General features: G+C 38.4%; 1 protein-coding gene across 1 annotated transcript; it reads left to right on the forward strand.

Moving 5' to 3' along the window:
• Positions 1-717: 717 nt before the first annotated feature.
• On the forward strand, positions 718-1,602 carry LOC139138007 (sulfotransferase 1B1-like). The gene has a single exon (XM_070706226.1). It carries the CDS (start codon positions 718-720, stop codon positions 1,600-1,602), a length of 885 nt encoding a protein of 294 aa, XP_070562327.1.
• The last annotated feature ends 11,077 nt before the right edge of the window (positions 1,603-12,679 follow it).

Consider the following 12,679-nt stretch of genomic DNA (forward strand, 5'->3'; position numbering starts at 1 on the left):
TCTTGAAGATTCCCATATTTTACCATAGATTGTGATACACTTACAATAAATGCACGTCACTTACTTTTCGGAGTTTTTTTTCTGTCCCGTAAATCAGTATATGCACTGTCCTTCTGTTTGTACTGATCGTTACGTAGCTTGGCAGCCAACTCGGTGAAGGGGGAAAGAAGTTCTAGTCCTACCTGTATAAGGAATCCGAATACCTCTGGATTCCTATTCAGTTTCCAGGGCTGATGGAGAGAGTTTAACTTAAATGCACGCCGTGAATTCACAATGTCAGTAACCGGAGAACCAACATAAACTTTTAAGAAGAAACATCTATTCCTTATCAGAAGGGGAAGTATGTATGCCACTATGTAAATGTGCACCCTTTCTTCTCCACCCTATTTTTGGCGAGGAAATTCGAACATGTGGAAAAGCCCAAGATTAGTTTACGTGTGGAAGGGGTGAAGACATAATGTTAACATTCAAAGATTGACAAGAACAAATATTCACAGTTGCTAGATCCATTTATCTTTGCAAACTATCTCATTGTAAGTAGTTAGTCTTTCAATTCTCTTAGGTAAACGTGACAGATCGTGTACCTCCCTTCGAAATAATGGTTCCGTCTTAATTTATTAAGGAACGGTTCAATATGTAAAAGTTCACTGATTGATAGTCTCGACGAAAGTTCTACAAGTACATTTTGATCTCCGGTAAAGTTTGTCGGGATTGAGTATGTCTGCCCGAAAAAGTTCAGAAGTTATTGGCACAGATTCCTTTGTCTCCTACAAAGGATACTTCCTGCCTTCAAGCCTGGAAGAAGCTCGCATCAAAAACCAAGAATTGAATGATTTCACTCTCAACAAAGATGATGTTCTTGTCGTTGGATTTCCCAAGTCCGGCACCACGAGGATGACACTGCTACTCCGCGAGATGTACGACGATTGGGGTTTGATCGAAGCCGCTGGCAGACAGGTCGTCCCCTTACTGGAGTGGTCAGTGAGTCAGTTCCACATCGAAGGAGCCACGGGAATCGCCAGGAAGGCCTTTCTGGAAAACCCATCTATGTCATCGAGTCGTCGGTTGATCAAAAGTCGCCTACCCTATCCCATCCTTCCCCGGCAGTTCCGAGAAGACAAAGTCTGCAAAGCCATTTACATGACGCGCAATCCAAAAGACGTCTGCATGAATTATTTCCATTTCGAGAAATCCTTCGTTCCTTTGGATAGAAACGATGAACCGATTGAATGGAATGATTTTGTGCAAGCCTTCGTCGACGGTCTAGTTGTCTACGGTCCCTGGCTAAATCACGTGATCGACTGGATGCAACACTGCCAGGCGGAAAACATTCTCCACGTTTCCTACGAAGAGTTGATGCACAATCCTGCTGCCGTTGTCGAGAAAATCGTGGCTTTTCTCGACCGACCCCTAGGCGGTAAGACCATCCAACAAGTCATCGGATCCGCGACGTTCACTAACGAGGGATCTACAATTACGAGAGGTGCCACCGGGGAGTGGAGAAAAGTGTTTTCCAAGGAAGAGAATGCCCTCGTAGACAGAGATATTGGAAAAATGCTGAAGGCTAAAGGTTTCGACTTCTTGTATGAACCGTGTCAGTAATGACGTCATGCAAATCATTTGATGATGCTCTCAATCGGTTTCTTGTAAATTCTGCGGTCTTATTTATTGCATGTGGACGTATGATAAATCTTCTTAACACTAACATGATTTTGGTCAATGCGACGACTTAGTTTAGTTTACATTCACTTTTGATGCTTATCTTAGATTAAATAAATAATGCAATGGTTGACTGTCTCCAATTCCTGCTTACTGAAAGAAACACAAATCGCCGAAGTGTGATGTTTAATGGTCGTTATGGAAACGCGATATCCAGATTTTGTACTTTCGCTCGAAAGTAACACCGCTGTAACCTTACTGACGTGAAGATGGGTCAACGTCAAAGACACTTACAGGGAATTCGATGCAACTTCAACACCCTTTATGAGTACATCTACACTAGACAGTTATGAGGAAGGCGCAGATGACACGACCATTGATGTTTCTAAAACCGGAAGGTTAACGTGCAGTGTGTGCTTCATCACGATGTTGTCAATTATCACAGCTATCTCATTGTAAGAGCAGAATTTGTTAGTCACAGAGACATTCAGTCCGATGATGACTGCTTAAAATAACCCATCAGAACTGAGGGCGACGACTTTCGTGGAGCTAAATGTACTTTACACCGGGAACGCTACGTTACTATTCGCAACCGATAGCTGGTTACCATGGCAGCAAGGGATATCAAACATATCTCAATAATCAGTCGTGAATACTTTACCCGATGCGTAAAACTGATTTAACGAGTCTTGTGTTGATATGGGGATGCGACCGAAGAGGTTGACATTCATGATGTTTTCTTTGTTCTGAGCAAAACGACAACGAGGCTGAAGAGACTGTAGACTTTTCCCGCCACGAGTGCATGGTGGTTACTCTACTGCACAGTAGCAACAAATCAGAACCCCGAACTTCGTCACTGTCATGTTATACATGGTCAAGCCGTCCACATACTTTGCAACGACAGACGACAACCTGTCATATTCTGCATCAATTTCGAGATAATTAGGGGTAGTATACCAAGCAAGACAGACACAGAGCGACGCATTCGAAGGAACATTCGTATAGATTTGTTGTTATTTGGAAGAGTCGTACAAATACTTCAAGCGTCATACTGTGATTTAACGGTTTGTTTTTGTACTCTGTATAAATAACTTTACATCTGAGCGTAGACCAGCAAATATGCGAGGTGACCGTACCTGTTTGGGTCAAGTTCGCTTTCTCCATACTTCTTTAGTCTTTGTCATGTCTGTAGCAAATGAAAATTTAATTGACATGTTGAAACTGTATAGCTTTAACATTTGCCACTTTCATTTCGTCGCCTCGTTTTGATTGAATTTGAGATTTAAAGTTTTCTTTTATACCGAACCCTCTCGGACTATGACAGCTTGCGAATGTTAACCTCCCTTGACCTTTCATATAATATCCTGTACAAGAAATGTTTCAAAGAGCTTAGAGAGATATCAAATCTGTCATGAGACAAGACTGGATGTTTTCATCATTAGTCGAGTCGGGAACAGACGTCATGAATAGGACAGTGCATGCCATGGAAGCAACACATCGAGGCGTGGACATGATGTAGACCGAATCATAGTTTACACTAAGTCTTGTGGGAATCAGCAAATATGCTGACTTTCTAGAACGTTTCCTCTTCGTTGATGGTCGCTGAATAAAAGCTGTGTACTGCTATTTCTGCCATATGCAAATCAATATTTTACATAGCATTTTGACTGCCAAGAGATTTTAACAGGACCCTCCTAGATGTCAATGTTAGTCCTAAAGATTTTCTAATAGACTGTTTTCTCAGAATAAAAAAAAAACGAAGTTCTGACCCCATGTTGACCCATAGACGTGTTTTACTGACAGTTCACCCGACGCCATTGCTTTCCCATTAAAACCCTATCAATATTCGTTATCTGCATTTCTCTTACTCGTGGGGATTTGATGTCAGACGCGTGTGGTTTGCCTTGCATACTTTCACATAAAAATAAACATTCTATTCTGGAGCAACCATGGGCACCAGCTGGGTCGCAGTCTGCCGATTTGTCATCGACGCGCATATTTGGTAGCATCATTGTTCTGAAGTTCAAATGATACAGTTGTGAATTGAAACACTGAATCAGAAGAACGTCATTTAAGCAATAAATACATGATACATGAAAACATATTTATCTCTTAACAAATATTGGTCAAGGCGCCGTTTATTATTTTTAATCTCAACTTCCAGTATTTTTGTACTCATATCATCCAAAATGTTCGCTCGACTTCAGGTTACATCCATCATGCATTTGGGTTATCTTTGAAATACATGCCTGGATAGTACGCATATTACTTGTACGGTTGCTGTACGATTGAATTTATATTATTATTCATTTTAACGACACATGTTAATGACAAGATTAAATGTGACTTTGATTACCTTTGGAGACTGGTCAGTTTCTCCGGCCTTGGAGCGGTGGATCCATGGATGTAGGGTCACCCTGTTTTTGACCATGTATTGTAAATGTTCAATAGGTGGGTGGGTCGGGGTTTCACTGTATTTTGATTGCGAGATACCGGCCCATTAAAACGCACTGTACTGCCCACAAATTGCACCATTCAGCCGCAATTTTCGGCGTTCTCTTCGGCAGCCTAACGGTGCTAACTTTGATATATCAGAAATGTGTATCAAAGATATCTGAATGTTTGCAAATTAAAAGTCTGTTGCGGCAAAGTGAACCTATCCTGGTGAAATCCGTAATTTATTTACAGACTATGAAAACAGATCCTTCACTGTTTTCTCTATGGTATGAAACCAAAATTATCCAATTTTACAATACATTGATACGGTCTCGTATATCACAAAGGAAAAATGACAAGACAATTTTCATTGTCACTGATGCACCTGAAAGGTCAGGTTTTCCAGTAAAAGGTGTGTTTTTCATGAGTAAAATGATAACTGGCGAAAGTTGGTTTCTGTCATTGCTGTCTTTCACGGTCTCAAAGAGAAAAGAGAAAGCTTCATTACGGCTCAGTCACAATCAGGGTGCTCTAGAGTGTTTCATTTTGTTCAAAATTTTATCTTATAGACACATATCTAAATTTACTAAATTCACAAAGCTTAAGGTTTGGTACATATTTGCTCGAAAAGTTGTGAACCAAACTTTCTCAGTATTTCCATGGCAACCAGTTCTTTATTGTGTTGACACACCGTCGCAGACACTACAAAATATTATGAGTTGATGGAGAAATAACATAGTAGACCATACAACATTTGTACAAATATTCTTTCTAAAAGTTTTACCAGAAAATATATACATCTGTTGTAGAAAATAAGGTGAATGTATCAGGATTTTACCCACCTTTGCATGATTTCCTGCAAAATGATTTGTTACGAAAAAAAAAAAGAATATTTCATTTTTTTCTCCCCATGAGCTTATGATTCCTCTAGTTTACAGATTTGCCCTTTAGTACATTTAAGTTATTTTTTACTGCAATTGTTGAAGTCCTTACAAAACATTAATAGTATTTGTGGCAAAATTTTGCTTATTTTTTGTTAGTTTTCTAGTCATTTTTGTAGTATGGTAAAAGCGTCACGGACACTACACATTCAGGAATATGTGTGTGAAACAAACTATTGTTTATTATAACGAGTAAACCTGTAAAAATAGTAAAATTATGACAAGAATTGATTACAAACAAATCAAAAACATATTATTAAGGAAGTTTGACATAAAAATATTTGTAGTGCTGGTATTTTTCAATAACCAGAAAACTTTATCCGAAATACAACACTGAATGCGAAAATTCTTGAGATAACTGGTATGTAGACAATGATAACTGGTATGTAGAAAATGCTATACAATACAAAACTGTCCTTGTAACACTATAAAGTGAACAATAAATGATTTACTGAACATTTGGTTTCCAACATATTATTGTGATCTGTATTTTAGTAGCGTCACCGACACTACACATTCAAATACTTAAAGGGGCAACTTCTTTATCAGTTTTAACAGACAATATTAAACACAAATTCTCTATATTAGAAGTCTAATTAAAGTCATGAAGAGTATAATATAATACTCTCTTGCCACTCATAGTGAATCTTTGTAGGTGACTTGAGTATTTTAAGTATTTGGTCAGCATCTATTGTGTATAAGGGGGAAAGAGGTTGCACATCTGACTATTTGTGGTGGTACTGCAGTAGTGTGGGCTCCATTATATATCTTTGTCAATAGTGATGTATATAAGGGGAGGATTTATGTCCCGTAATGTTATTTTTCTGTTTTATCCCCTTGTTTGCATTATAAGGTTGTATTATTTGTGTTTGATAACATTTCAGTCGTGTGTTCTTTGTTGAGGGAAAGCTATGGCAAGATATAGTCGGATCTAGCATGTGGTGTCTTTTGAATGCTGTGATCCTGAAATCAATGTTTCAAAACCCAAGTGTGTGGTTTCTCCTCAGTCGCAAAGTCCTGTCTTTCCTAAGTTGTTGTGTCAGATATTTTGATTTTTATATTCTTGTTCTCGTTGCCGTTTTCATGTGTTGTTGGCTTCAAATAATAAAGCCAATATTTCCATATTTTTATCTTGTGTTGAGATTTTTTTGTGAATTTTGTTTTTGACAAATGTGTCTTTTATGTTTTTGTTTCTTTTGTAGGCTGTTATTTGGGGTTCAGGAAAAGGGTTTTTAATGTTTCAAGTTCCTCCCAATATTTTGCAAGACTTTCTTTCATGTCTTTTGTTTTAATGTATGGCCTATATGTTGTTGTGAAGATTAGATTATTTATTGTTTCCTTCTTTATTTTTCTTATACTTTTTGTTTAGTTCAATTCCTGTGTTTGATTTCTGTTGTAATTCTAGTTATGTCTTTTTCTGTGTATTCTCTGTAAATTAATTTGCTTGTAAAGAAATCAACTATCTCCTTGAAATCGTTTGGGTCATTGGATGTACAGAAGTATCTGAGAATTTCACCTTCAATTAGTCCTTTAAAATTTGATTTGGGTAACGTGATTCTCTGTGCAGGTATTGGAATGTTCCAATTAGTTTCGTGTGGGTTTTAATATCCAAAATATTTTCTTGGTTGTGCCTTGGGCCCTTCAAAATTTTGACGTTGAGAAATTGTATTTTTTTCTGGTGATTTCTTAACTGTAAATTTAAATGTTGGGTGCATTTTGTTTATTCTATGGCTGAACTCTGCCAGTTGGTTTTGTGTTCCGGTAAAAATTATGAAAATGTCATTTCTGAATCTTTTCCAAAAGTGAATCACATTTTGGTATTCAGAGATGATTTCCATTTCCAGTTTATGAAATGCAATCATGGCAATCTCCAGCAATGCATTTCAGCCCATTAAACAGCCACATATTTGGCGGTAGAATTCATTGTTGAATAGCCCAAAGACTTGAAAGAAAGTCTTGCAAAATACTGGCAGGAACTTGAAAAGGACGAAACATTAAAAGTCCTTTTCCCAAACCACCCGATAATAACCCACAAAAAGAAACAAAAACATAAAAGACACACTTGTCAAAACAAAGTTCACAAGAAGAGACAAAATGTTAACAATAATCTCAACACAAGATAAAAATATAGAAATGTTGATGTTATTATTTGAAGCCAATAACACGTGAAAACATTAACATCAACCAGTATAACAAAAAACAACAAAATATCTGACACAACAACTTAGGAAAGACATAACTTTGCGACTGAGGAGAAACCACACACTTGGGTTCCGAAACAGATTTCAGGATCACAGCATTCAATAGACACCACATGATACATTCAACTAAGTCTCACCATAGCTTTCCCTTAACAGCCAACACACAATTGAAATTTCATCAAACACTTATAATACAGCCTTATAATGCAAACTAAGGCTTAACACAGAAAAATAATTTTAAGGGGTATAATCCCTCCGCTTATATACATCACTGTTGATATAGATCCGTAACAGAGCCAACTCTACTGCAGCACCATGATAAATAGTCAAATGTGCGACCACTTACTCGCCTTATATATCGCCATAACTTTCCCTTAACAAATAACACACGATTGAAATTTCATCAAACACTAATAATACAGCCTTATAATGCAAACAAAGGGTTAAAACAGAAAAATAATTTGAAGGGACATAAACTCTCCCCTTATATGCATCACTGTTGACAGAGATCTGTACTGGGGCTAACACTACTGCAGCATCATCGCAAATAGTCAGATTTGCAACTACCTGCAGCTGTATCATGATCTTTCTAGTATTCTTGCACGCTTACAATTTCTGCTACTTTTTCATTCAATTCTTGTATGTAATTGAAAGTTTTTTCTTCGATGATCTTAAATCTCCTATTGAGATCCAACAGTTGGCGATACACCTTGGCGATTATAATATTCTCCTCTTGGATTTAAAGTTCTTTCTACGTCACTCATGATCACTCCATGTTCTCCATCTCTGCGTCCATTCTCAGCGCACTCCGTCAGCCTCCTCTGTTCACTCTTCTCTTTGTTCGTTAATTTCGGTTGTTTTTTCTTTTGATTCTTCAACATTGTATCTTTTAGGTGGATTGACCTCTTACAAACTGATGATGACCAGACTTACTTCGTTCTGTTAAAGTTTGGTGATTTTCTTGGGAAGCTGTCGGACCTACTGCGGCGCGCCAAATGTTTCAAAAATATTTATCGTCATAGAGTAAAAATAAACTGTCAAATTTTCTTTCTAAATAAAGTCTAAAACGTGTATGAATAATAAAGAAAAAAATTCTTTCGTCCATATCATTGTATTTTATTCGTGTACTTTTTCACAAAAATAACATTCATTTGACAATATGTGTCATTAAATATTTGAATGTGTCTGTACAGATAAAGATGACGTGCAACCGTCGTTCTCGATTGAAATAAAAATTCGATGGAATTACGGAAGAAAATAAACGAAAAAAGTATTATTGTTAAAAAGGGGAGAATGTTATGTAATACATAATTGTAAAATACTCTTCAAACGGTAATGAGAAGATAAACTGTTTGCAAAAATTTAAAAATACCACAATCCCATACTTATTGACGTACATACACGTGTATTTGATATAAAGGTGCAATGAATGCTGATTATGAGGGAAAAAAGCAAAAAAAAAAATAAAGCACTCACAAAAAATATTGAAATGCTTAAAAACAAAACCAAAAATAGTATTTTCACTACTACAAAAAACAAAGCGAACCACCATCAGGTCTGACTAAAAAAAGAAAGAAAATCACAACTGAAAAGTCGACCGAGATCGCGCTGGCGTTGAGGCTGGAAAGAAACCAAAACGAGGTCAGCTTGAAAAAAAACCCAAAACGAGGTTACAAAAAAAACCCAAAAAAAACCACGAAAACGAGGTTAACCCCCCCCCCCCCCCCAAAAAAAAAAAAAAAAACAGTAGAAAAAAAAGAGGCCCGTTTGAGAAAAGAAAACAGAGTGGGACACCCCGCAGAAAAAGCCCAACATGTAAATTGAATAATTCTCAACGTGATTGTTAGCTCTGCATGGCAGGGCTGTGTGTTACCGGCGTTACACGGCCTCCATGTGGTGGGAGGCCGTGTAACGCCGGTAACACACAGCCCTGCCATGCAGAGCTACGTGATTGTTAGAGTCTAGTGCCAGAGGGCTTTGGATCACCACACTCGGATGTTGGACAAGATATTTTGGGTATTTCAGCGATAACTCTCAGCTTCTAGTCTTCAATATCATCTCATGGACGTCCAAGTTACCGACAAGTCCCATTCTATATTAAACAGTTACAAGTGGACAAAACATTCGTGGTGGTTCGTCGGCTGCCAGCGGTCCCCTCGGTCATGGCGTGCCTCAATGTACCCCCTTGAGGTGATAAGCCAGCGGCCGCGGCGGTCCCGTCGCTAGTACAGTACACGCCGGCGACCAGCGATCCCCTCGCTCTCCCAAACCATAGACAGTTTGTGCCCAAACCATGGAGTCCTACCCGAGTCCTACCCCAACAAAATGATGGCTAGCCGCTAGCCCACGATTACGTGTGTGATTCGATACATAGCCGCCGCCGTGTGGGTATGCATAGTAAAATTGCATACCACGCAGCGGCCGCTGTATTGAACCACACATAACCGTGGGTTTAGCCTCTAAACGGAGTGTGGCAAAGGAAAAATTACTCAGGCTAAAACACTCCGTTTAGATTCGAGGCAACGTTTTCAGTTGTACATGTAGAACGCGAACGCGTCCGACTTGACAAACACTGATCAAGCAGCCACTATTTCTCTGAGTAATGTAGCTCTGGGTGGCAGGGCTCTGAGTTACCGGCGTTACACGGCCAGGCCGTATAGGCCTAACGCCGGTAACTCACCGCCCTGCCACCCAGAGCTATGTATAGGCTACTGCACAAATATCGTAGCTCCATCTATTGGACTGTGTGGAAATGAAGCTTTCTGGGGATCGACATGTCGTGTATGTGCCGGTCTAGCCCTGCGAGTATAGTGAGAGTGTCCGGCGTTGCGAAGGCCAGACACTCTCGCCATACTCGTAAGGCTTGTGCCGGTCCCCGGGCCGGTCCTGAGGGATCGCGGTTGCATCCTAGTGCGTGTTTATAGTTGCGTCGCTCGTCTTGTCGAACACAGATAACCATGGACGTTCTCTCAACACGCGGCAGATTTCTTCAAAACTATTCATTTTTAATGATTTGGGTGATCTTTGACGAGGAATTACCAAACAACGAGGTGATTTATTATCATGGTATTTGAATTCATTCCATCGTAGAAATCCACGGTTACATGTGGTTCTATACATAGCGGCCACCGCGTGGTATGCATACCGTGTAGAAAACCATGTAGAAATCATATAACGGCGATGACAGAGCGGCTCGGTGGAAGGCCTGCAGTGAGCCCCCTGCCGTACCGCACCTAAGGCATCCATATGTTCGCAGTGTTGCTATGAAGGGACATGGGTTGTACGTCTCGCTCGTGATCTGAACTGTGGACTGTCTCAAATTGGTTCAGTTAACTTGACTCTCTGGAACTATTCACTGTTAACCTGGACGTTCTTTAGGTGACATTGCACTACACTTCATCAAGTACGGTTTCAAGTAGCTCTGCTTGGTAGGGCCCAGCCAAACAGAGTTAGGATTCAAGATGTCAAAGTTATCACTGAAATGCTCAATTAATATTTCGTCAAACATTTGAGTATGTGGTGATAGGATTCCCAGCTGTTGGGGATTCATCAATGGAAGGAAACGTGAACCATGAGTTAGTTTTTTGAATAAATTAATTGTAATTTCACGCATTTGGGTTTTTTTGTGTGTGGCGACTGCTCGTTTTTTTTTTTCGGTTTTTTTTCGGTTTTTTTTTGTTTTTTGTTTTTTGCTGTGGCGAGTGCTCAATTGTTTTTTCTCTCCACAGGCCCATGCGCTTTTTTTGTATTTGCTGTGTCCATGGCATTTTTTATTTTTTTTATTTTTATTTTATTTTTATTTTTTTACTAGATGATGTCCACTTTTGTCTAGAGCCATCACTGCCGAATTTTTCTCTGATTTTCTCTCTTTACTGTTAAAGCGGCTGGTGGTTCATATTATACTTTTGATCATCTACAATACGTTTTTTATGAGACGTACTGCTTTTTAATTTTCTTAGGTACATAAATAATTTTATTGCATGGCTTTTTTGTCTGATTCTTTTATAATGATGATTTTCTGTATGTGGTTCACATTTTAATTTTTTGTAATATTTTTTCCGAGTGGTAGTAGTGGTTTTTAATGGTTTTCCTATGATTTTTGTGTACGTACCACTGTAAACATCTTATACTTTTTTGTAAAATCAGCACTAATTGCACCTTTTACGCGAACTATTATACGTGTATGTATGTCGATAGGTATGGATGTATGACTTTTTCAAATCGTTGCAATTGTTTATTTCCTAATTACACTTTAGTATTAAATGACATTTTTGTCTTTTGGTTTTTAATCATACTTTTATTACTTATTTCTTTCTGCAATGACACCTAATTTTTATTTCAATCGAGAAAGACAGTTTATTTTTGCACTGAATCGATAAATATTTTTGAAACATTTGGCGCGCCGTAGACCTACTGCAACTTTCAACCATGGTCACGTCAGTTGCCAGATGTATCATAATGAAGCTGAAATCAAATGAAGCACACTGCAGTGCCATCGACAATTTCCTCAACAGTATACTTCTGTTACCTCTAGTAGCCCCACAACACCTCTCATACCTCTTTTCCCTTGTATTGCAGTTTGTAAATGTTAAGCTTTTAAGATTCAATAGCAAATCGTTTTCTCATCAAATGTACTTTAGTTGCGATAGATTGTTTTACCTAACATTCTGCTAGTTCCTGTTGTGTACTGAATAAATTGAATAAGTAATTAATAAATATACGGGTTATGCACTATGCTGTGTAACTTGTATTAAGTGTTGTTTTTTTCTTTTTTGCTATGCTTGTTATTAATGTTAAAGGGAATTTTTTGTTCTACATCCCATAGCATATTGAGATAAACAGTATTCTACTAGTTAACTTAGCCTGTACATTTGTAGACTGCATTGTCATCGAAAAAAAAGAATTCATGGTCTAGACTAAAACACAAATGCAAGCAAATAACCATGCATTTTACAATATGATATAGAGGTGTTTCAGCTTGCCTGACTTTACTTTCACGAAGGGACACAAGTCCATAAATTTGCTAACCTTTGTGTAATCTAGTTCACTTTCACCAATTTTTTTGTTTTGTTTTTATGTTCTGGAGGGAGACTCAAATCAGACTGAAGCCTTGTCCGTTAACAAGAAATTTTCAAATTTGTTTCTCTCTTGCTGCCTTGGGCTTAGCGCACTGTAGATAGATGAAATTTGTTATTAATTTGGTTATCTGCAGATCCAAAGTTTGCTGAACCGTTAGTAAAAACAGCCCATCTGAACTTAACTCCAGGTTGTTGTCAGAAACATCTACCAATGCCCATCACAGCAGCGGTACACAATCTCTAACTGATGATCAATCACCAACAAAATGGCAAAAAATGGCAGCCCAGCTAATGGTCACCATACGAGTGGCAAGGGAATATGAACTCCACAGAGTAAAGGTAATAGTCGCGCCAGCGGCTTACT

The sequence above is a fragment of the Ptychodera flava genome, chromosome 8 (assembly GCF_041260155.1).
Source record: "Ptychodera flava strain L36383 chromosome 8, AS_Pfla_20210202, whole genome shotgun sequence".
In the NCBI taxonomy this organism is placed as follows: domain Eukaryota; kingdom Metazoa; phylum Hemichordata; class Enteropneusta; family Ptychoderidae; genus Ptychodera; species Ptychodera flava.